General features: G+C 38.8%; 1 protein-coding gene across 1 annotated transcript; it reads left to right on the top strand.

Moving 5' to 3' along the window:
* The first annotated feature begins 769 nt into the window (after nt 1-769).
* Nucleotides 770-25,907, top strand: rif1 (replication timing regulatory factor 1). Its single transcript, XM_081367698.1, has 36 exons — nt 770-926; nt 2,200-2,321; nt 6,109-6,187; nt 6,357-6,453; nt 6,541-6,671; nt 6,755-6,846; nt 6,950-7,139; nt 7,226-7,318; nt 7,423-7,561; nt 7,894-8,045; nt 8,182-8,296; nt 8,465-8,641; nt 8,904-9,014; nt 9,187-9,249; nt 9,344-9,444; nt 11,024-11,110; nt 11,249-11,322; nt 11,495-11,675; nt 11,777-11,884; nt 11,978-12,127; nt 12,239-12,338; nt 12,421-12,700; nt 12,795-12,837; nt 12,914-13,113; nt 13,250-13,343; nt 13,467-13,598; nt 13,693-13,835; nt 20,255-20,344; nt 20,421-20,481; nt 20,595-23,726; nt 23,850-23,972; nt 24,079-24,165; nt 24,384-24,499; nt 24,657-24,810; nt 24,891-25,011; nt 25,110-25,907. The coding sequence occupies exons 2-36, from the start codon at nt 2,209-2,211 to the stop codon at nt 25,343-25,345; spliced, it is 7,365 nt and encodes a 2,454-aa protein (XP_081223824.1). The 5' UTR covers nt 770-926; nt 2,200-2,208; the 3' UTR covers nt 25,346-25,907.
* Nucleotides 25,908-26,226: the final 319 nt, after the last annotated feature.

Raw genomic sequence — 26,226 nt, 5'->3', positions numbered from 1 at the left:
TGATTGCTTTAAAAAACATTTTATATATGGGACAGTTTACCCCAAAATGAAAATCCTGTCATCATTTAATCACCTTTATGTTGTTCCAAACATGACTTTCTTTTTCTGTGTAGCCTAACATAGCACTTTTTTTCAGGGATTTTTGAGTGTTTTTTGTGTGTGTATGTATATAGGCCTAATATAAGTTAATGGTAACCAAAGCATTTTTTTGCATGTTGGTTTACCAACATTCTTCATAATACCTTCTATGCATACATAAAGTTATACAGGTTTAGAATCCATACGGAAAAGAAAATTATGACATAATTTAATTTCTCGTAAGGCAGAAGTTGTTACTGTAGACATTCTTCGTAGCTACTCTGCTCAACACAACATAACACGAATAACTAATACAATAAAAATAAAAAACAGAATTTGCCAATGCAACGTTTTTTGAACACTGCAGCGAATAACTGATGGAAAAAAAAATGTTGAACGAGAACTTAAGAGTGCATATAAAAATTCTTGATTTTTCTTCAGAGTAAGAATTATGATACAGGTAACACTTATTTAGCATTTCCATCGATCAGAGTATTGAGGTAAGGTATTATGCCAGTTAGTTACATTTGCAAACTGTAATGTTAGGTGAGCAATTTTACTAATAATAAACTAAACAAATGACCATAGTGTCTTAATTTGATTGTTCATTCAAGTTCATTCAATAAATAATTTATTAGAGGGCGGAGTTGACGTCGGGTTGAAGGTGACGCGTCAATTGCGCGTCATGTTTGGCGCCAGCATTTTCGCGGGGAGCGAGGAGTGGACAGACGCAACGCAGTCTTGATCGTTTACAAACACTGTAGCATAAACCCCTCCAATTTCTCTGATATACATCGTGTGTCGATGATATCGCCTTCAGTGGTTGTTAGCGTGTCCTCAGGCGCGAGGTGAGACATCTTGAGATGTGGCTGTTCATGAGTGTGTTCAGGGGGTTGGGTGGGTAACATGATGATGGTAACGTTAACTAGCTCGCTAACTCTGCAGTCTTTGTAGGGGAAGTTCCTGTTGGATTAGATTGATTACAGCAAAAACTTACATGGCGTTTTAAAGTTTTCAATTAACGGCAGATTTTGATCTCTGTATTTGTTGCTCGCGAGGTGCCCACAAGTTGTACGCTCAACGCACATGTTAACACAATAGCTTTAAAATGCAAACGATAATGTGGACTAATATTTGCACATCAGACAGATAAGTTAGCCATATTAGGGCCCACCCACCAGTAAAAACTTTATATTTTAAAGCATAGACGTTATGATCTTTCGCAGAGAGGTTTAATAAAGATGGACGGCGTATTGTTATTAGCCTCTCTGGCTAGCTAAACGTCGTATTTAGGGGTTATTCTCCCTAAATGTGTCTTTACGGAATAGTAGATGATTGAATTTTCATTTTGTGCTCCGGTATTGAACTCATTAGTGCCTTTTGTGCGTCTGATATATTATCATAACAAGAGAACACGATGTCCTGCATGCATTGATCTATTCTAGCTCACTTTCACTACCAATATAACATCACATGGTTAAAATGTTAACTTTTCATACATGCTGATTATGCATAGTTTTTCATAATCGACTATTAATCGCAGGAATGCGTGATGCAAAACTCCCAGCCAGGGCTGTAGCATGTGAGGTGAAAGGTGAGAGTCACACCAGGGTCCTAAAGGTCCAAGGGGCACAGTAGTTTCTAAATATATTTTGAAAAGATTAAGAGGTCCAGAATTTAAAACTTCAGCCCTTCTCCTGTTACTCAACTGAATTGGTACTCCTTAAAATTGAAAATGTTTAATAATAATTATTATTATTGTTTTTTTTTTTGCATTACATTCTGTCTTGTAATTAACGCTACCAGCACGTCTTGATTTCGCAGAGTTAGACATATTTTGTCAATCCCTACCCTTTACCTAACCCTACCCACAAATTATCCCTAAAATCAGAGGGAAATATTGGTGAAAACACTGATGAAGAGGCACCTAACCCTGGTTGTAAGCCTGAACTTGAAAAACTGTAAATGCGTCCCTTAAATCTGATTGATTGATTGATTGATTGGCATGTTGTTCCAGGACCTACAAAAATGTTGACCCAGGAACATGTTGTACTTTGTAAAATCAGGTTCTGCTGATGTGGTGTGGATGCATTGCCTTAATGTGCTTTTCACGTCTTTCAGGTTGTGAGGATGATGGCTGCAGTGCCTCTATCTAGTGCTAGCCTCCTTTCTCTTCTAGAGTGTCTGGAAGATGAAGCTGCTGGGCTGTCAGAGCAGACGGATGCCTACATCACCATCGCAAAGTAAGTGTTTGCTTAACAGTTTTGGTGTCCGTCACTGTAGAGTAGGTTTTAGTCAAATGTATGGATTTCTGCTTTATTTTATAAGCTCTTTTAGCATTGTAGTGTTAGTTTTGTCAGCAACTACTGTATACACTGAATTTGAAATTGCAATTCAGAAGCTGTTTGGGGTGTGGTGTTAGTTCATTTAAAAAAATAACATTTTTGTCATTTACTCACCCTCTTTTCATTCCAAACCCATTACACTTTAGTTCATCTTCAAAACAACTGAGGATATTTTTAATGAATTCTGAGAGATTTCTGTCCCTCCGTTGAAAGTTCATGCCACCAAAGTTGTCTCACTTAAAAAAGTTCTTAAAGAGGTTGTAAACCAAGTCCATGTAAATAGAGCGATTTAATCCAAGTCTTCTGAAGAGTTTTAAATGCTTTATAATGTGAACCGATTTCATTTGGGTTTTTATTCACACAAACTAGGGCTGGCCCAAAAAATATTTTTTTCGTTTTTTAAAATGTGGTATCTGATTGACGTTAATCTTATTACTAGTCTTCTCCATTAGATGTCATCCCCTTTTTTGCCCTGTGCAATGTTACAGTGGGACCCTGTCTTTCATTCAGTTCTGCACATGGCTCATACAGGTGTGCCTTTCAGTGTGAAAGACGTTTGTTGAAGGAACTGTCAGTGTCCCGATCGGGCCAATTTTCAAGCCTTGCCAGTTTAAACATTCAAGTAGGGCTGGGTACCGAGTTCGATACTTTTTAGGTACCGACCGAATTGCCTCGATACTATCGAGTATCGAAAAATTACTTGTTTTTCGGTACCAGATTTCGATACCTAAGGGGTTAACTCTATGTCAGTGCTCAAACAAATACATATGAAATGCACAATGACACGCCTAAAGTCGCTCACGCACATACACGCAAACTCTACACACGCGGAACTCTCTGCGCACATAGCCTACTCATATGAGACACGCGCGCACACAAACTGTTCACGCACATTCTCATACGAGACGCGAGCACACACACACAAACTCGCGCACATACTCAATGAGACGTGAGCACACACACTCACAATACCCTAAAGATGTGGAAAAGTCGATCAAAAGTGTGGCTACATTTCTCCAGGCTCAATGCCAACAGCGTGCGATGCAGTATTTGCGGTAAAATAATTGCTGCAAAGACCGGTGCCGCGGCAGATAGGATGAAGCCCTTGACACAGCACGGAGTAAACATAAGAGCAGAAAGTTGCTCCGTCTTTGACTGGTAAATGAAGAGATACCTTGTTGATCACTCTGACAGTGCTTATATTGCAATAATGACCTACTGAATGTACACTGCCGTTCAAAAATGTGTTGGTCAGAATTTTTTTCAGTAAGGAGGATGCATTAAAGTGATCAAAAATGACATTAAAACATGTGTAATGTTACAAAAGATTTCTGTTTCAAATAAATGCTGTTCTTTTGAAATTTTTATTCATCAAAGAATCATGAAAAAATGTATCATAGTTTCCAAAAACTGTTTTCATATTTCTGAAGGATCATGTGACACTGAAGTAATGATTTTGAAAATTCAGCTTTGACAACACAGGAAAAAATTACATTTTGAAATATATTCAAATAAGATTTTAAATTGTAATACTATTCCACAATATTACAAGTTTTACTGTATTTTTGATCAAACAAATTCAACTTTGGTGAGCATGAGCTCTTTATAAAAAAATATTTAGTTCCTTATGTATATGTATAAGGAATATTTTGTTCCTTTGTGCTTTTTTTTTGTTCCTTTGTGCACTGACTAAGGAGCATGAGTCAAACTGAAAAAATAAAACCAAAGTTTTTCTGAGGTAATGTTATGTAATCTTGTTAAAATGGATTTCATAAAATTGGTATCGGAAAAAGTATCGTTCAGGAACTGGTATCGAAATCAAGGTATCGGTATTGGTATCAATTTTTTTAACGATACCCAGCCCTACATTCAAGTGAAAGAAGTTTTGTGAGCGCACACACCCGCGGCGCGTCTCAGACAGCGTGCAAATAATAAAATTCATTGTTTCACTTCTCCTAGCGCCTCAACGGACAAATTCACACATTTATCTAAAAATGCCCGCCTTTGCGAGTATTCAAGTAAACATTGTCAATTGTGGCTTAAAGCTCCAATATGTAAAAAAAATTCACCACAAGAGGGCGCAGTTTCCAACAATAACAAAGGCGAAGCTTGATGACGCTATGAAGGAGGTGACGATTGGAGATGTCGTTTTTAATGCGTTTTCACCATCTAGCGATGTATCTAAATGGAATTAATGAATCATGATCACGGATGAGGTAATTTATTCGTTTTTGTATTACCTGTATGTCTGATCGTATTATTTTATGTCATCATAATTAATGAACTGCAAGGAACGTGAAATGTTATGCTATATTATTACAGGCATGTGGTGTAATTCATATCTATTAAAATCATCTTTACTGTAACTATTACGTTACTTGTACAATAAAAAAAATTGATTTGCTTACCTGTCTATCAATACACTCACGAGAGCAGAGTCTCTGTCAAGTCCAAGATTGTTGCGCAGCTCTCTCCATCTCAAACGCCTGGCCGATATTTTTCCGGGTTTTATTCCTCTGTTTGTCACGCAGTCTGCGTGTATCCGAATATGGACGCTTTCGTTTTGTTGGCACTTCAATACTCGCCTAAGAGTAATCGTGTTCCATAACAGCTATAACCATACAGTCTATGGCAATAACGCTATAACCACCACTTCCGCATTTGACCATGTGATGTTCCGGTGTGGTGGAATATCACATGGTCCACACCGGAAAAAAAGGATAGTGCGGACATTGCTTCACTGAGAGGCGACATTTCTTTTCCGGGACGGACAGTTATTTAAAATCGGAATTTCTCTGAAATAAAAAATCTTTGGAGACTTTTGAGATATTGTAAGTACACAACTGGAGGAAATATATCACACTGTGCAAGTTATTTTTGGAAATTTTATTACAAAATTCCTACATATTGGAGCTTTAAGTAAGCAGTAGAGAAATAACGCATGTGTATCATTATTGGATCCGTGCATTAGTCTTAAAGTGACCGCAACCTAATATCCCTGTTGCTGTCTGTGTTTTTAATGTTAATCAAACTACAAAAGACAAAGAGAAAATCACTCTGCTCTTCACTTAACTTTTTTGTAACTTTAATAAGGATTAACCTTTCATTTGTACTGTGAAGATTATATGCAGTGTTATTTTACAATTACTTTCTTCAATTTCTGTACCTGAAAACTACTGTTAGACCTACCTGAAACACTGATTATTTCATTTGTATCTTTGTTCTAAATTTATTTATTTGTGCTATTGCTTGTTTGATCATTTGCTCTTTTTTATTAATGAATGTTTATTTGTCTTTAAAAATCTTTGAAATTTATATTAATTAGTAGTTTTAGCTGTAGTAACGGAAATGGAATCGAGAATCGTTAAATTTCACTTATTTAAAATATTGGGTGTCACAACCTTATTACAAAAGGATACATGGGTAAAAAAAAACCTAATTTATTCACTTATTACTTTTTTGTGGTGGGGCTAGTGAAAATTTAATCATTGAATCGAGAATCGAATTGAATTGAGATCTTGTGAATCGAATCGAGACATCTGAATTGATACCCAGCCCTAATGTAAACGCACATACATAAGCACATCAAATATGGTGTAAATAATGCTCAACTGTGTTTGCTTGATGTATGATTAAGTTATTAATAGATTGATCATAAGTCTTTGTTGTTCTTTCTTTCTCCTAGCCGTCTCAATGGAGAGGAAGGGCGTCAGTTTCTGCCTGTAGTTGTAAAGCATTTTGCACGTCTTAGTAAAGTCCTTTTGGTAAGTTGTCATCTCTGTGAATTAAGACTCCTTCACTGGCACTTTGTGTATGTATCTGAATATTTAGCAGTATTTCTTTCTCCAAAATAAACAAGAAAGGGTTATTCTTTCAGAAAGCTGTATATCTTAATTACGCATCAACCCTGTAAACCTTTTTTCTTCTCTTCAGGTTCATATCTCCAGTGAGAATGAGGAGCTGTGTCAAGCTGCACTGCAGGCTTTGGGATTCTGTGTCTTCCACTCACACATCGTTTCAGTCATACCAGGTATAGAAAAAGTTTAATTCTCTAGTATAATACCCCCCCCCCATAATAAGTTGCATCCACAATCCTTTTTTTCATTCTTTACTTCAGCAAATATTTCAGAAGATATTCTGTCTACGCTCTGTAATGTTGTGGTAAAGTCCAAGGAGAAGTTTACGTGTACACGAGCATTATGGGTGATTTCCAAACAGAATTTTCCGCCGGAGGTGGCATCCAAAAAGGTTTGCTTGAAATAAACCTGTTTTTATGTTCTTTCTCCTTGATTTTCCATCTTTTGTGGCTAAAAATGTTTTCTACATTTCAGGCCCCAGAGATTCTCAAGAGTCTAGAGGCCATGCAGACTCGAGAGGTTCAGTCAATCCTCATTGACCATGAGTCCCTCAATGTCATCATAAGGTTTGATAAAACTTCCCATACTTTCTCTTTCTTGGTACTGCCATCTTGCAGTGTCCTTCATATTTGAGATGCTCTGTAAATAAGATCTTGTGATGACCGTCAGGTTGCTGGAGCAGGCCCCCACTCAGATGGCTGATGGAGCCGTGTGCTGGGCCAAGCTGGTTGTTCCTCTCGTGGTTCACTCAGCCAATAAAGTGCGCTTGCGTGCGGCAGCAGCTCTGGAACTGGGTATGCCTCTCCTTTTGGAGAAACAGCAGGAGGTGGCGGCCATTGTAGAGCCAATGATGTCTTCTGTAAGTGTTATGCGGATGTACACAGCAGCTTTTTTTTGTTGTGCATATATTTATATATGCACTCTCTATTGCTCTGCTACCTCCAGATGCTCATCCCTGAAATGCAGAAGCTGTTTGCCTCTAAGAATGAGACGAATATGCTGAAGCTCTGGCCCTTGTTTGTGAAACTTTTGGGGAAGGTAAGATTCTCAGTCACCAAATGCTGCTCTTCAAGTCTCCATTTTTCAGTTCCGAATCTTGATATTGTCAGTGTGGATAAGGATGTGTTTCTGTCTCTTTTCAGTTGCTCCACAAAGGCGGTGCTTTTATTAATTCCTTGCTGTATTTAGAGGAGCTGGGTTTCCGCAACTCTTCCCCTAATATTAAGAAGATTGCTTTCATAGCTTGGAAGAGCCTCATTGACAATTTTGCCCTTAATCCAGGCAAGTTTCTTAGAATTTTGGTGTAATAGCCACTGTCATGGAAAACCTGGGTATATCAGAGAATTACAAAATTGTGTTTTGTGGAAAGTCATGATGATAAAGTCATGGATCTTTTTTTATGCATAGCTCAAAAATATTTTATTGGTTAAAAACTGCTGTTAATGAGTGTTTAAATATCCTTGTCTAGTGATCATAACTGTCATGCCATTGACATGTATTGGTCAATATGTGTGAGAACTCTTTGTAACCAGCCAGCGACAGTTCGTGATTATTTTGCATCCTACATTTTCTCCCCTCATGGTTTAAAGTTGTAACCGGTTTCTCTTGAGCAGATATCCTGTGCAGCAGTAAGCGTCTGAAGCTCCTCATGCAGCCCCTCAGTTCCATCCATGTCAGGACTGAAGCTCTTCTGCTCACCAAGCTGGAGGTGTGGTGGTATCTCGTAGTTAAGCTCGGGCCCAACTTGTCTGCTAACTTTGAACAGGTAAAACTCACTGTTTTATGTTGATAGATGATTTTTGGTCTTTGCAGACAGTTGTAACTAATGGATGGCCATGGTGTTCCAATGGTTAATTACAGCAACAATTTCTCTATCCGTTCTTTCCACCTCCTTCTTAAAGGTTGGTGTGCCTCTACTGCACAGCACACTTCCTCCTGATTCTCCACTGCAGTCCCCCACTACACCTGCTCGAACCCCTAACCCAAGCAATGGCACCCCTAATACACCTAAAACAGGTACAGCTCATTTCCTCTAATTGTTCCTTCATCATAACATCATATAAAGGGGATAGAATGAGATGGCAGCTTAGATTAGTTTTATATGTAAAATGTAAAAAAAAACAAAAAAAAAAACAGTTGTCATATTAGCTGCATGTCGTCATTCTTCATTTTCCTGTTCTCCAGGCATTCCCTCCTGCAGCACGACGAGCGCTACTCCTCGCATGAATCTGAACAGCAGCATGCAGGCTTCTCAGTCCTACCGCTCCATTCAGCTCCTGGGACTAGAGATGATTCTGCACTGGCTCCTGGGTCCAGAGGTCACGGCCACAGCTGCTAAAGAAAGTCTTCAACTCAGCTTGGGTAATCATACACACAGTATTGTCTGAGCTTTGAAAATTGTTTTCTATCAGTGATGCATTGGGCTTCAAGGTCTGTACAAAGTTAACATGAGTGACATAAATGTGTATTTGATTAGTAATCTAGAGATGTGTTCATGTACTACTACAGCCTAATATGTCGAACCTCATGTTACGATGACAAGTTCATTAATTGCAGTGATGGAACGAAACTTCAGATATAGCAGATGTCAACACATCATGTTTTTTTTTTGTTTTTTTTTCAGAGCCCTTGACACACCCTTTCCTCACCAGCCCTTCCTTCTTCAGCAGACATGCCTCTACTCTCATATCGGCCATCAGCGATGGCTTTATTACTGTGGGAAAACATGCTCCAGGTATTCAACAATGTCATCTGCATAATGTAGCCTAGAGTCCTGATGCCAACTTAACTTTCATCTTTAGTTGTTTGTCTTTTTAAGGTTGTTTGTTGTTATTTAGATCAGTCAGTAAAGGAAATGTATGCTAATGCTGTCCATGTTCATCACTTTGAGTATTTATTTTCCACAGAAGCACTTCTTAATCTCATTTGGAGCAACCTGATCGGTTCTGTCAGCACAGCTATAGAAGCTGGTTGGTGAACATTTAAGTCAAAGATGATTTGCACATTCTTTTGTTGTGAATACTGGCTAATTGAAAAAAGCTTTCCTGTCACCCTCGTCAACAGGTAACAAGAAGGAACGGCAGGGTTCAGAGGTCCTTACGCTTCTCCTACAGGCTCTTCAGTCCATCTTGTCCTCAGATGCTCTGCCTTCTGAACGTGCACTGGTAAGATGGCACTTCATGGTGAAAATGACCTGTTAAATTACTTTGCTGAAACAGTGATGCTTAACCCAGCTGCAGTCTAGCATGCTGATCACTGAACGTACTACTTTTTAAAAGGTTTTAACATTCTTTTTTTTTTTAAGGAAATGAGTACTTATATTCAGCAAGGATGCATTAAACTGTTCAAAATTGAAGTAAAGACATGTTACAAAAGATTTATTTTAAATAAATGCTGTTCTTTTGATCTTCTATTCATCAGAGTATCCTGATTTCCCCCAAATATTAAGCAGCACATCTGTTTTCAACATTGACAATAAGAAATGTTTCTTAAGCAGCAAATTAGCATATTAAAATGTAGGTGTGTGAAGAGACCGTTATGTCACGAGATGAGACTAGATACGAGGTTGGCTTCACGAGAACGAGACGAAAATTTTCAGAAATCCTCAATGACAAAATTCATGACTGGAAAAATAGTATGCAAGTGCATTTTGAAATGTTAAGTGATAATCTTCTTATGCATGTCATTTCAGGTCTACTTTGAGTATGAATTATCAAATGCATTGAAAGAAAACAATATACAAGCACTGTAAAAGGTTTTTACTGACTGGCTTAAGTTCAAGTGCAAATCAATTTACTGTAGTGCTCAGACTCTTTATAATTTTTGTGAAATTGCTGTTTAATTTTGCACCGGCAGTTATAGGGTTAAGGCGGTGAGTTCGGAAAGAGAAACGAGGCTGGTGCGTTTGTGTACGATTCTTGCGTCCCGATTATAAGTTCAGAAACTGAGCCTCCCTTGTCTGTTGTCCTTTAGACGTTACAGTCCAGTCCAGAGATTGGTATTGGGAGACAGGCTATTGTATTTATGCAGCCTAATTTGTGCGCATCAGGGAGCTTGTTTTACTTTCAAATTCGTGATCGCGCGTACTCTGTGTATAGGGAGCAGCGGTGCTGACCGCGCATTCTACAAGATAGGACATTTATCAGACGTTTAGGCTCTGTTGCGCTACAAATCCTCCGCCATCACGCGATCAGTGAACTGTGATTCCTGCTGCACTGCTTGCGACGGCAGCTCGTGCTGTATGAGCAGAGCAGACGTAACATTTTTTTTTTTTATAAAAACAGCAAAACGACAGTTGAGGCGACTGTGTAGCAGTGGAATATTCTATGCTTATTTCACCCTCACGCTCCGTCATGGCAATATCGCGAGACAGCTTGTCACTCGCCGGGAAATCTCATCACGTTTTAGTCTGTCGAGATCTCGTCACACCCCTATTAAAATGATATCTGAAGGATCAAATGACACTGAGGACTGGAGTAATTATGCAGAAAATTCCACTTTGCCATCACAGGAATAAATTACTTTTTCTCATTAAGATTATTACTTGAATTAAGATTTTTTAAATTGTGACAATTTTACAATATTAGTGTTATTACTATTTTGTTCATTACATAAATGCACCCTTGGTGAGCATAAGAAACTTGTTTCAAAAACAAACTTTGAATTGTATTCAATATTTATGTAGGTTGTTGGTTCGACCCTGCTGTTCAAACATTTTCATTGCTCAAACATTATTTGCTGCAGCTTTTGTTGGAAGCCACCATTAAAGGAATCCCTCAGAAGGTGCTTGGTTCTGCATCTTATCAAGTGGCAAACATGGATGTGTTGAACGTAAGTTATGTTTTACCACTCATGGTAAAGCCTTGGTAAATTGTTAAACAAAATGATCAGTTTTTCATCCAATGAATTCATGCACGTCTTTGTATTATGAATGTGTGAATAAGATTTTGTCCACATGTACTTTTCCAGGGTACACCTGCACTTTTCCTAATACTGCTATTTTACAAAAGTAACCAGCTTTCATCATTTCTTGAAGATGAGAGGTAACCATAAGACTTTTGATTTTGAAGTTTTTTAATATCTAATATCAAGACCAAAAGTTATGTTTCGGAGAATTTTTTTTTTCTTTTTTTGCATTAAACCTAAGAGTTATACTAATTTCTTTATTTCCATTGAAAATGTTTGCTTGCTTAACTTTTCTTTGTAATCTGGCAGGTTTTTCTCAAGCCTGGAGACCCTTGTGAGCTGTGGGTTTTGTGGACCTACGTCGCCCCTGGCATTTGGAGAGGCTGTTTTAGGAGCGGTTAGTGGGAGTGCGGAGGTTGTAAAGAACAAGAAACAGCTCTGGAGGATGTGGAGTGTGGTGGTAAACCCTCTGACGGACACAATCACTCGGGTACTAAATTTAAATAATCTGTGCTATAGAATGAATGTGCATTTAAGTGCCAGTCAAACCTTGTATTTCACTACTATTGATAAATCATTGTTCCAACATAGACCAATGAAGTGAATCAAGGAGATGCTCTGGAGCATAACTTCAGTGCCATTTACAGTGCCTTGATGTTTCCAGTCTTTCATCTGCTTCCTGGTTCAGCCCTACCCCAGGTAAGAGCCCGTCATAGCTTTTGTACAATGATTTCTCCAGTATTATGCAAGTATTTAATTTTATGTCCTTATTTCACTTAATTTCTTGAATAGACCACTCAGAAAGCCATGATCAGTACTTGGTCCAGGCTTTACAAGGCATTTGCTCGCTGCTCTGCTTTGGTAGCCACAGCTGAGGAGAATATATGCTGTGAAGAGCTGTGTGCCAAGATAGCTGCCTCTCTTGAAAGCGATGCTCTGAAAGTATGGCACTTCCAACATTATTTTTTGGAAAATTTGTATTAAATTGTGCGCCTAATTGGGGTGTTGGGTCTATTATAATTGGTCTCATCCTTTTTTATTTATTTGTTTTAGAGTCTGCCTATGCTAGATGCAATAGCAAACATCTTGCTGGTCATCATTGAGAGTATGGACTTCTCTCCTTACACCCCACAATTTCAACAGAAGATGAAATGTAAGGATTTTGCTTCAGTTTCAAATGGGTAAAGTTTTGTTAATGGCACTGTGTGACGATATTTTCATGTGCTAATCTCTAGCTCCTCATACACCTTTGAGTTGGGTACGCAAGAGAAGCAAAGCTCTGGGGAATCTCTCGACCTTCCACACTCTCCTGATGCAGACTCTAGATGCATTTCTTTCTGTGGACCCCTCAGAAGAATCTGTGGAGCCCACCTGTGGAGCATTAAATGGACTTGGCTTGACTATGGTCTCCATCTTGTCTACTCTTTTGACTAATATCACACTGCCCACGTTCATACAAGAGGTGCTGTCCACCCTCACCAAACCACTCGCACACCTTTATGAACAGTTCTCCAGGTTTGTGGAGTTTTCTCATCCTTCATACATTGAATGTTGTTGTTGTTGTTTTTTTCCCCTTGTGTAACACTGTTTGTTTTTTCATTTACAAAAGTTCTGATGAATCATCGAAGCCCAGTGCAACGCTCGGACACAAGGTAAGAATTTACCCAGGTGTAAATTTGAAATCGAAACCACAGCAGCTCTGATATGTATTTTTATGTTCTCTCCTAGTTGGAGAAACTGGCCACAGACCTGCTTGGCTGCCTTCAGACACAATTGACTCTGCACAACGATGAGATGCTTGCTCTGTTGTCGCCCTTGCTCTGTGTGCTTTTTCCGCACAAGAGCAAGCAAATTCGCACTGTTGTCACTCAGTTCTGGAATGCCACCTTTGGAAATGCTCTAACCTTGACTTACCCTGAGCCTCTGAAGTACGTTTTCATGCCATTGCTGGGAATTTGTGTAACATGTTGTGTAGGCAGATTTTCAGATCTTTAAATCAAGTATTCAATTTTTTCCCTTTTGAGACTGACAAAGAGACACTCTCTTTTTTTCTGTTTTTTTTAGGTCTGTTTTAAGTCAGGCTAAGCAGAAAACTCTATTGATTTTACCTGGTTTTGAAGCTGTTGATGCACCAGATGATTGCAGTGGACAGTATACGGTTCGTATAGTGTTCCTAACAATAATGTAAATCCTGAAGAACGCAAAGCAGTTTAAACGTTGTTCCCTCTGTTAGGTTTTTTTTTGTTCCTAAGAGCATACTAAAGTTATGTTTTCTAATAAGGGTGAGAGTTCTCAGCTGGACACACAAATTAGTGGGGTGAAGATGACCTCTGTGGGAAAGAGGGACTCTCTCCTGGCGAGGACAGAAGAGCTTAAAGGAAGAGGCTCTGTACCTGTAGCAAAGCCAGTGTCTGTAAGTAAAAACCAAAAAGTTGGAAAATTTCAATGGTGGTGCTTAATTGGCTACCACAGCACGTACCTCAACAAATCACCTGGTCCCTCTCTAGGTGAAGCTGGATTTTGGATCGCCCAAGCCTTTGCGACGAGAAGCTATCGAGGAGGCGGCATCAGTAGATTTTGTTTTCATTCCACCTGAGACAAAGGAGAGAGTGCTGACTGAGCACCAGAAAGAGGTCAAAAGGACTAAACGGTAAGTTTAAGTTCTCAAGTTTAGACCTCTGCCATGTCATGAAAAAAGTGTGTAATTGTGCAAGGCAATATGGTTTTAATTGTATACTTATAGGCCCAGTTTCACAGACAAGCTTAGATTAAGCACGAATTAGGCCTTAGTTCAATTAGGATATTTAAGTAGCTTTTATAATGTGCCCTAGAAAAAAAAACATTACTGGTGTTACTAGTGCAGTGCCTGTGCAAAATCAGTTTTTGTGTGTTTTTAGTAATTGTTGGTTTGGTGTGTTTGAGTGCTCATTGTTACAATTACACAACAACAATTCAGTGACATTTTTATTTGTGCATGGTAGAAAGCAAATACTGATACTGACATGATGTACAATAAATATGGAAAACTGAACTACGATTGAGAGAGCAGGCTACACAGTGAACTCAGAGAAAATGCTATGCTTGAGCAAACGGTTTGTGAATAGGCTACTACAAATGATGGCCGTGAAAGAGACTGTGAACGCATTGAATAGGATATGTTTTGTTGGTGAATAGCATGGGCTACTAGCGATAACGTTAAGCGCACCAGAATAAAATATAATATTCAGATGTAAACAGTGTAGCTGACTTACAGATTTAGTTAACATCCACAAGAATAACCGCAACGATTCAGGGAGCAGGCTATACGGTGAACTCCGAGAAAATGGAGAAAACCTACTTAAGGTTTAAGGTTTGCTCTCCGAGAAAACCTACTTAAGCTCTGCTGCTTTCTTCGACCCTCTCTGTCTCTGGTCTTGGGCTGTGCTCACTCAGTGTGCAGTGTGAGAGGGGGAGTGGCCAGCAGCTTGAGCGGCAAAAGCCAATGTGTGCTTCTTTTAACGATATATTTAACGATATCTTTTGCATTTCTAATCCAAACAACGCCAAACTTGGCACTGCACTTACTCGTGTCCGTAGCAAGACACCTGTCAAGTTTGAAATCCATCGGACTAATGGTTTGAGAGATATGCGAATAACAGACACACAGACAGAAAGACGTTCCTGTAATTGATGGATTGATGGAAGTGCAAGTTGCTTTCATTTAAGACAGTTCAAACATGCGTTCTAGTCTGGGACTAGGCTTAAACCTTGTCTGTGAAGGTCTGGTAGTCTGTCACTTTTTAAAGGGATGTTTGTTAAAAAAATATCCTTGCTCTTCCAAGCTTTATAATGGCAGTGAATGGCGCTCCTAGTGTTTTCGTCAACGAAAATTATGACAAAATATTGTCGTCAACGAACCTTTATCACCTGACGAAAACGAGACGAGATGCAACGTAAATGCTGGTCATGTGACGATGACTAAAATAAATGTATAATGCAATATTGTTGACGAATAAAAACGAGGCTAAATATGGTTTACAAAATAAAAACTATGCTAAAATGTCTCTTCATTTTCGTTGACAAAAACGAGACGAGACGAAAGAGAGTTGTGCGTGAACTAGTGTTGTCACGATACCAAAATTATTGTTTCGATACCGATACCAAGTCAAGTATTGCGATTTCGATACTTTTTCGATACTTTTCCTGAAAAGGGGGAAACACTCTCAAATATCATTGCTGTGCTTTATTTTAAATCCGGGACAACATTCTAATCCTATAACACACTAATAAATGAACATATGAACAGCAGATATATTAAACATTTGAACAAAATATGAAATATCAAAATATAAAAAATAAATTAGAGCAATGCCATTCAAGGTAATTTTTTTTTTATAAATTTAGCAGCATTATCTCATTTATCATAAGAAACATAAGAGCTTTATCTTGATTCTGAACTTTGAATAAAAATATGAACAGCGATTATATTAAACAATGTTTAATATTGGTAACATATGATAAGCCTCATTGGTGATATATTTGACATGTGGGGAGAGAGTTGTGGAAGGCCTATACTTCATGTTAAACATATAGCAACAAAGACAACGTCGGCAGTGTTCACGGTAAAATAGGCTACAGAACAATTCGTTCTTGTTTGAACCAAACATCAAAATGTCATTTATTAATATGTATTCGTGTCAAAATGACATAGAAACATCTTTTCCTATTCTATTTTGCCTGGAAACTTCCAACACACTTGCGTGTCGTGAAAAATAGGCGTCGGTTCTATTTTTAACATGCACGCGTTTTCCGCGCTCTCGAGCTGCGCCCAGGCGCGTGTGTCACGCAGGCAGTTAACATGGGAGCCGAAATAAAAACGGACACGACACGCAGCCAGTGTGTCACCGGCCTTACAAATCTGGAACGTGGTCATTCTTAGAAGTATCGATACTAATAAATTAAGGAATCGTGACGTTTTTAATTTCCGATTTACTTTTGAAGTATCGGTGCACCGTGCAACAGAGCAAGTTAGGCAACGTACTTCCGTATGTCACTCCTCGCATCATCTTTTTCAACGAGTCGTGGAGACGTGGACCACTTGTGCTCGCACATGCAGCCATCTCGCTGTAGTGTTTTGTCACATGACACTGACAGCGGCAGGTTCTTTGCTGCGTGCATCAGGAAAAAAACACAGACGTCCATAGGGAGGCGTTTTTTTTTTTTTTTTTTTTTAGTATCGATACTGATAAATTTAGGTATCGTGACGTTTTTAATTTCCGAGTATCGCGATACTTTTCAGGTATCGGTACACCGTGCAACACTAGCGTGAACCCATAGCTTTGTCGGCTTTAAATTCTGGTTTGCGATCTGGTCACCCGATTATCAGCAAATTTAACAATATTATTCCATTAGTTATTCCATTAAAATGTCTGATTGATATATTTGACACATTCATAATCATCACTTTTGCCGGTTCTTTGCGACAGCTGTTATGTTATTGGCAGCGTCACCCTCCAGTTACATGAACGCGTCACCACATCAGCACCAAAAACATGGATATTTTATTTTAGAGAATAATCACACAACCTATTCGATATTCTATAATTAAATAAACTAATCGAATATCCAAAAATCGTGACTCATCCCTGCATGGAATCTCTTGTTTCTTTTCCCAAAACTTTACTCACGTCTCACCCATTTTCTAAGGGGATTATAAACGTTTCTTCATTGGTTCGCTTTTAATTAGGCCTATTATATTCGTATTCTTTACTGTGGTAAAGTAGAAAAACGCTGTATAGGACAGACAGCCTACATTTGTACTTGCATGTCAAATTCTTTTTAACACAGTTTGTGCGGCGCGTCAAGTTTAGTTGTAAAGCGCGTTTCACATGCGCGGGTGATTGTTAGTTTCACTTTCTCTGACAGCGCAATCTCAAACATAGCCTAAATATCTCGCCCTTGTGGAGGATAAAATTCGCTCTTCAGACAAATTTAAATCAAGTAGAAAACATGAAGATATCAGAAAAGAGATGAACTCGCTCGTGTCCCACATCACTCTCAAAGCGCAGAGTGGTAGGCTATATCACGCGTCTTTGTGTGGAAATATAAAACAAGTTTTTTTTTTTTTTTAAACAACCCCCCCAACCACCGCCGGTAGTTGGTCCATTACCACCGTGGTGGTATTAAAAAAAAAAAAAAAAAAAAACCGCCACCGTCACAGCCCTAAATATAATAACATAACCTTGTTTGAAATACTATATTGACTGGGTTAAATAGAATTGCATTACTAAAAAGAGACTAAAATACAATTTTCATTGATTAAAACTAAACTAAAATGTCATCAATTTTCGTCGACTAAAACTTGACTAGACTAGAAAGAGTATGAACGTGACTAAAACTAATAAAAACTAAAACGACAGCTTGACACAAAGACTAGACTAAAACTAAAATTAAAACAGGCCGCCAAAAACAACACTAGGCGCTCCTGAATTTGAAGTCCAAAAAAGTACATCCATCTTTCATAAAAGTAATCTATGTACTAAAATTTAGTTTATATTATATAAACAAAAATAACTAGCTTTCGGCAGACGACCTATGCAAATCATCTTGCGTTAAAAGAGTAACTTCTGACGCGATCAAGGAGTAGTTTAAGCTTAGATGCCTCTTGCGGTTAAAACAAATAGGGCTCTATTCTCCTCTTCTCATATCGAAATACATAATACCTCTGACATTTCCCTTTAAAAATTCTTGTTTTAGACTTCTAATTCATGACCAGTGTTTTGTTTTGCTCTATCCTCTGTGCTTCCGTGTTTGTCAATGCGTCAGGTCAGATATTACTCTTTTGGTGTAAATCGATTTGCGTAGGCCGTCTGCTAGAAGCCAGTTATTTTAGTTTGTAAAGTTTTAAATCTGGAAATTTTTCTTACAAAACCCATCACTTTGCTTTATTAACCCCCTGGAGCCGCGTGAATTACTTTTGATGGATGGATGCACTTTTTTGGACTTCAAAATCAGGCCACTCACTACCATTATAAAGCTTGGAAGAACCAGGATATATTTTAATCAGGGTTCGTACGGGTGCTTGAAATCCTTGAAAGTGCTTGAATTTTGATGTTGTGTTTTCAAGGTTTGAAAAGTGCTTGAATTTTGGATAAAATGCTTGAAAATGCTTGAATTTGTAACTATTTCTTTCACAAGAAATATCTTTCTGACGAAATAGTTCATTAAATGGAGAAAAAAAAATTAGCCCTTCAGAATCAGATAAAGATTGATTTGCGTTACGCTGGCCAGAGCAAAAGTAGGCGGAGTTTTCATTTTGATTTCCGCGGTTGTTTGGATGCACCGTTTTTATTGGCCACGCAGTGGCAACAGTTGAACTATTTTAAACTTTGACCGCGGCGTGCGCGCGAGCTCGCTGAGCTCCGCTTTGGTCCGAGTCGCGCGGCGCAAGCCATTGAAATATATCGGTTTCATTTCATAGCGCAGCGCGGTCCGCGTCCTATCTGAAAGGGCCATTAGTGACTGAGTACTTGGTGTGATAATGTAATGTAAGTATTGCATGTCCGTTATGTCACGTTCATTTGTGGAATATACAGTGAACATTGCCAAAATTACAGAACTGTAACGTGCAAATTAACCTGCAAACGTTAGCCCAGTGCATAACAATAGTCGTTGATTACTGAACTGAAATCAGTCAGTGTCATAAGAAGTATATTGTTACTGTAAGGTTTAGGATGGCCCTATGCAATATATTTACACTGCTCTATTCCAGTAAATGTATTAGCTAATACATTTATCAGGCAGGTGCCTGTGCACTCAGATATTGTTCAAACCTTGTCTATATCAAGAATGTGTCCCAAAACGGGAAGGCCTGTCAAATATTTCTGTTCAAATCCTAAGTCTTCATATTTGAAATTAATTCAGTTTTACAGCCTATAAATCATATTATCTGGTAAGCAATATTTGGACAGTAATATAATGAAAAGTATATTATTCATATGCTTTAGGCTATATACTTAGTGATACATTTTGAAGAATAAAACTTGTGATTTGCTTAAATATTAGGGCTGCACAATATATCGAAATATTGCAAATGTATATATTACTATATGCATAATTGCATATCGCAACGGCTTGCAATAACTGGGGTCATGAACAAAATACAAAGAAAATCACTCACTGCTTTTGGCTGACTTTTGTAGCTTTAATAAGAATCAGTATATTTAATTCATGCAGTGAAAACTAAGCAGTGTTTATTTTTACATTTGATTAATCAGTTTCTGTTGTTAAATAAACCTAATGTAGGATAACCTGAACCCCCTAAACCCTAGTGATGTTAAAATAACACTTCTTATGCTACAGAACACTGATGTTCACTGTCAGAAGTTGTAGGGATATTTTCTTATCACAAAAAGAATGTGAAACACGTATGTGTAGGTTATATCATTTTAAAGATATTTTAAAGATAATTGAAGTTAATTTGACACACTTTAAGCATTATCGTATCGCATATTGAATATCGCATTATTTAATGAGTTATTATCGCATATCTCATTTTTCTTCAATATCGTGCAGCCCTCTGCTATTATGAAACATTTGGCTGTTTATCTCTTTTGATGTGATAAAAACACTAAATAATCATTTTAACTAAGTATTATGTCATTTACGGTAGTGTAAGGTGCTGGAAAAAGCTTTAAAATGGACCTGGAAAGTGCTTGAAAAGTGCTTGAATTTGACCTTGGAAAAAGTGTACGAACCCTGTTTAATGTAACTCAGAAATCCAAATGTAGTCTTTAGGTTTTTAGAAAAATGTAATCCTAAATATCTTTTATTTTTATTTTTGAATAACTAAACCTGCCTCTCGCCATGAACAAGCAGAAATGGTGTCAAAAAAGGGAAAGAAAAACTATTATAACTCTGATTGTGTTCGTCTGAAAGAAGATACTCTTAAGCCATCCTAGGTGTATATGACTATGTAAATCATGGGATAATTTTCTTTTTTGGGGGGGTGAACTATCTCATTAAGATTCTCTAAGCATTTTGAAAAGAAATTGTCATTTGGTTTTTGATTGGTTATTTATTTTGCAAAAGGGTTGACATTCCTGCTCTCTACAATAATCTGGATGCCTCCCAGGACACCACAGTCTTTTCACAGTGTACTCAGAGTCAGGAGGAGTCCATGTACGTATTGGAATTATGGTTTTGCTTTTATTCCATTTTTTTACCCACTGTATTAAAACATAGTGTTTCTTCTTAGGGACAAATTGACAAAAGATGAAAGGGATCAACCTGAGGAAGAGGCTAAGGTTCAGCTGAAGGTAAAACGGCTATTTTCAGACTCTGGCACTGCTAATTTGATTATGTGGGGGATATGCGTGTATGCTTTTTCTTATGTGTATTAATTGGTTTTAATGTTGTTTCCTCCCCCAAGGAGATTACCACAAGTGAAGAACCATCCACAGATGTTAAAGAAACCCAAGAAGGCACCAGATCAGACGTAGAAACACCAGAGAAATCTGTGCAAAATAAAGATCAAACTTTAGAGAAGGATCAGTCTCCATCCAATGGCATCACAGTTGATGTGAGTGGGCATGAGAAAAGTGGACTAGAGGGGACCAGCCCTAATGTTTCGGGTTCATCTGATATGATATCAGGTACACCACCTAAACCCAATAGCAGACGTCAATCGTTCATAACATTAGAGAAATATGTTGAAGGGAAATCAAGTCCTGCAACTGTTGCATTTACTGGTCCACTCACCCGGAAATCAAGTAGACTGGATTCTTCAAAGGAATCGGAGTGCACTCCAAATGACTCACAACCTCAAACTACAAAAGAGGACTCTCAGAAGTCTCAAAAGATAAGCAGCACTGACCCATCTGCTCAAATTGAGAAAGCTGGGGAAGAGGCAAAAGATGAGATTAAGTCAACTGGAGGTCATCCTTGTGAAGGTACTGATGAGGAAGAGGATGATGTGGTCCCTGACACCCAGACCCAAGTATCTAGTGAAGCATCAGGTGTTAAGAGCAGTCCTGTGTCCAAAGCCAGCATGGAGGAACAAGAGACTCCTGAAAAAGATTCACAGAGTCTTGGTAATTCTCAATCTAGTCAAGAACCAAGAAGGTCGAGCAGACGGCGAAGTAAACCTGTTCGCCCAGGGGAAGATCCAGGGGAGATGAAAAGCAAAGAACAAGTAAATCAGGTTGCAGACTCAATGACAAATACACAGAAGTCAATACTTACGCCACCAAGTAGCACTTTAACTGGAAGAAGAATTAAGGTTCTGGAGGACAGTAAAGTTGAAGGTGACCAGCAGAAAAGTAAAGGGATGAAAGGAGAGCTTAACCAAAGCGGTTCACAGATTTTCTCTGCTGAGTGTTCACAGGCACTTCCACGGGCAAGTCAAGCTGAGACTTCTAGTTCACCTGTTGCCCAATCGGATAGCCAAAGCAGAGAGAGACTGCCAACTCTCAATGAGTCAAAAAGTCTGTCAGTGGGTAGACCTACGAAGAAGACTAAAACACAACTTGACGAATCCACAGACAAGGAGGCAGATGAAAATTCTCAAAATGATTCTCAAAATGCCACATCCTCTTTGAAAAAGAAACATTTACAGACACCTCTTTCTGATTCTGAGGCTGATGGCCAGCAATCTGTACGAACGCGAAGAACAAGGAGATCTGAATCTCAATTACTGCAGACCAAAGAAGATTCGAGTCAGACAGATTCCCAAACAATGACAACGATGAAGGGAAGAGCTATGAGGAGGAAAACTGCAGAAGAAGAGACCGACTCTAGTAGAGCTCTTACATCAACTGTAAATGCTGAGGAGTTAAGTCCAAGCCAAGATTCCTCTCAAGGGCTTGGTAGATACAGAACTCGAAGATCTAAAGGTTTGTTGGCTACTGACAATGCAGAGTCTGAAACCCCTGATAGCCAAGAAGATGGGCTAAGGCCTAAAAAGAGACTGCGGAAACCCCTGTCAACTGAGGTGCTACCAGTTGCCACAGAACCTAAAGTTACTGAGATGCTTCCAGATAAGGAGGATGCTAATATTCAATCAGAGGTCTCAATGGAGATGTCACAGGATGAGGTGGATCCTGAAACTAGTTTGGGAATTTCAGTTAGTGAGACCAATGAACTTGAGAAAAACAAAAAAGAGATTCCTTCCCCTTATAGTGTACCACATGAACAGATCAGATCTGAAAAAGGAGCAGAAGATGACAAAGTTGACACAAAATTGAAAACTGAAACTGATGCAGAATTAAAAACTGAAACTGATACCGAAGAAAAAGAGATTATCAGTGATAAGGGAGAAGAAGCGAATTCATCTTCACAGGCTGGATCAGAAGATTTAAAGATTGGCAGTTTGCGTAAATGCCCACATACCAGGGGACGGGGCCGTGGACGTAGACGATCTAGAAGCTGTAACTGCTTTTTAAACAACCAGGACGTGTTCTCACAGGGCAGTGACGTCCAAGAATCAAAGGATCTGAAAAATGAGCAGGTTCCACTTGCTGTTGACACACCGAACTCTCAACCTGAGCAGGTTCCACTTGCTGTTGACACACCGAACTCTCAACCTGAGCATGAGCAGGTTCCACTTGCTGTTGACACACCGAACTCTCAACCTGAGCATGAGCAGGTTCCACTTGCTGTTGACACACCAAACTCTCAACCTGAGCATGAGCAGGTTCCACTTGCTGTTGACACCCCGAACTCTAAACTTGAGCAGTCAAGCCCAACATCCGTATTGGAGGAAAGCAAGAGCTCTCCGATTGTAGATTTACCAGTTGCTGATGTTCAGCCGTATTCAACCTTGCCTGCTCAACTCCCATGTGAGGTTTTGTCTTCTGAAAGCCCCATTACAAAGCTTGGTGTAATTGTATCTCAGCTGTCTGAAGCAGAGGAAGGATCACCGCTTGAATTATCCAAACTGAGGGATGAATCAAACAATGTGTTTGTAAAAGTCCTGGAGGTAGAGTCAAATCAGTTGGAGAGTTCTGGGTGCACAGATAGTCCAAAGCACAACAAAGAATTAGACAACCCTTCTGTAAGTCAAGAACCTCTCCAGAGTTCAACACCTCAAGACACTTCTCCAAGTCAAGGTCGCCCAGTGGAAGATGCACCTATATGCCAAGAGCAACTAGAGTCTTCCCATGTCCATCAGGAGGATGCAATGAAGGAAAGAGAAGACCTTGCTGTTCCAGAGCCGAGCGGAGAAAAGGTTGTGTTGCCAGAAGAGTCAAATGGCAAAGAATTGCTTGACAAGGATGTTGGTCTCATTGAGAAGGATGAAGATACTCAGATTGACAACCAGGCTCTTTCTGCTGATATAGAAGAGTCATCTGTACCACCTCAAAGTAGTACCTCTGAAGCCTCCTTAGATTCTCCACCCAAGCCTAAACCTTTAGACGCTCTCAGTGGTGAGCTAGAGCCTGGCCAGAGCCCGAGCAGAAACCGATCTCGTGTCTGGTCACCATCCGCTTCTCCATCTACCAGTATTCTGAAGAAGGGACAGAAGAGAACATGTGAAGAAGATACCCCATCCCCCCTTCAAAAGGTATTGGACAGTATTGTTAATTTGAGTCCAGTTATCTAAATGTTCATTGAAACCGCTGTAATGTAAGCTTATAGTGGTTTCATATAAAGAGGAAATCATCTATGTAACGTTGTTGTTGTGCAGTCTCGTCGAGTGTCTTTTGCAACTCCAATTTACCATCAAGAACTGGCTGATGATATTGATCGACGTAGTCCGGTTGTTCGCACAAGCTCACCTAGGTCAAAAGTCTTAAGTGGACAGTCGAAGGTGTGTTATAAGAGTTTTGAAATTATTAGATCTAGATGTAAAACTGTGAAAATTTGAATTGTTTCAACATTTCTTTCATGGCCTGATGTTAAATGTCTTCATACAGTATATCACTACACCCACAAAAGGCTATTCAAGTCTAAGTCCACGTAACCTCCGTAGCCCTGGATCCAAAAGCTCTAAAAAATGCCTAGTAAGTGTTATCTTGCTATGTACTAAAATATTTTATTCTGTTTATATATAATCTCATAGTCTACTTATTCATAAATTGTACTTCAACATTTTTAATCATTTATTTATCAAATTCAAAGTAATTAAGACAATGTGAAAGAGTTGCTACTGTTCATGTTATTTAGTTTGAACACTACCTCCAATGGAAATAGTGTTAATGTTCCGGTTTCTTTATCATAGATTTCGGAAATGAGCCAGGAGCCTCGTCCTATTGCTAAAGATTGTGTTTATCCAGCACTTGTTGGCTGCTCTACCCCTGTAGAGGCTGTTTTACCGCAGATATCCTCCAACATGTGGTAAGCCAGATTTCCTCTTCGATAGAGCTTGGGTTTAGTTCAAGTTCATTCCTCATTTTTAGAGGATTTGGTGAACTCCTAATACATCAGTTTTTTTCTTCTTTGATATCTGTAGTAAAAATGTAACTAATTGCTGTTTATTTCTCCATATGTTTAGGCCTCGTGGCTTTGGCCAACTTGTTAGAGCCCGGAACATTAAAACGGTTGGAGACCTGAGTGCCCTTACCCCTAGTGAAATCAAGTCACTTCCTATTCGTTCACCTAAGCTGTCCAATGTGAGGAAAGCACTTAAAACCTATTATGAACAGCAGGTAATGTGTAGCTTATTTAAAATAGTGTCTTACACTTTATTATGGAAGATCATTCTTACACCTCAAATTTGGCTGTACAGAGAAAAGGGCGTTCTGATGACCTCAAGAGTTTTGACGAAATGGAGAAAATGACATCTGAGCCTGAAGAGATGGAGCTTCCTCAAAACCAAGATGAGGAGCAAACACCAGGAGAGGTTCAAGGTAATCCCCCCCCCCCCCCCATCAAGTTCATTGGTGACGCATATACATATTGATGACTTGCCTCATTACTTTTTTTTTTTTCTCCGAACTTTTGGCAGATGACAAACCATCCGAAGCGGGAGTAGATTCAGGACTGATGGCTGAGGAGAACAAATCTAATGATTTGCTCTCAGATGTTGTAGCCCTTGGTGGACGCTTAACTTCAGAGGAGCTTGGTCACTGTTCACCCAACCAGTTGGGCATGATGCACGAACATCTGAGCGGAATGATGAGAAGCATTGTGACCCATCTGCAGTCCCGCTTGCTGAGTAATCTTGATGATAGCTTGCCATAAGGACATTGAGACATTTTCCTGACACAAGAATTCACTTTTAACTTGAATATTAACAGTGGACTGCTCATCCCTCGAGTTTTAGCTTGAATTTTAGAGTAGATGTATTTCTAATTATGCTCTCTCAAACAATAGACTTAAATGGCCATTTCCATTACTACTTAACTGTCTGTGTATTTTATGGAGTGATTTTTAAGACTGTAAAATTGTACTGATGCCAAGGAACCTTTTTTAAAAAAATAAAACTATAGTATTAATACTTCAAATTTCATCTTCAAATTTCATTTTTCATTTAACATTTTGTGCATTTTTTCCAGTCTTTTATACAAACCACAAAATTACACACTTTTTTGTTGCCAAAGACACTGGCTTGGTGACATTTTACAATGTTTCATTTGTTAAATACATTAGTTAACAAGAACTAACAATGGACTGCTTCTACAGCATTTAGAAATTAACATTACGATTAAAACAAACAAATACATTTTAGAAATCACTATGTATTTTTTTTTTAGCATGCACTATGAAAATGAACATGCAAATAAAAGAAATTGTATTTTTACTTAACATTAGCAATGAGCAATTTATTTTTACAGCATTTATTAAAGGTAGGGTAGGCAGTTTTGGAGAGGCTAGCAATAGCAAACTAGCTTTAAAAGCATGAGATCCCACCCTCCCTTTATAGCTAAAGCCATGCCTCCTCCAAAATAAACGCACAGCAGAGTCTGCTAAGTGTAATGAGACCTGGGGCCTATACCATGAAGCCGGTTTAGGTGGCTAGCCCGATATGTTTCAGTTTAGTTTGCGCCAACCCTGAGTTTTAGGCACCATGAAAGTGGTTTGGCTTTTAGCAGTGTTCATCGCCATAGTAACTTGCGCTCCAC

The sequence above is a fragment of the Scardinius erythrophthalmus genome, assembly GCF_964197995.2.
Source record: "Scardinius erythrophthalmus genome assembly, chromosome: 6".
Classification (NCBI taxonomy): Eukaryota; Metazoa; Chordata; class Actinopteri; order Cypriniformes; family Leuciscidae; genus Scardinius; species Scardinius erythrophthalmus.
The sequence above is the reverse complement of the archived record's forward strand: the minus strand, read 5'-3'. Positions and strand labels throughout refer to the sequence as shown.

Bases quoted from the DNA above. Each gene is read 5' to 3' on its own strand.
- rif1 (XM_081367698.1), top strand. From the start codon at position 2,209: ATGATGGCTGCAGTGCCTCTATCTAGTGCTAGCCTCCTTTCTCTTCTA. The intron at 8,297-8,464 runs GTACAGCTCATT...CCTGTTCTCCAG, and splicing joins CCCTAATACACCTAAAACAG to GCATTCCCTCCTGCAGCACG. The intron at 13,114-13,249 runs GTACGTTTTCAT...TGTTTTTTTTAG, and splicing joins ACTTACCCTGAGCCTCTGAA to GTCTGTTTTAAGTCAGGCTA.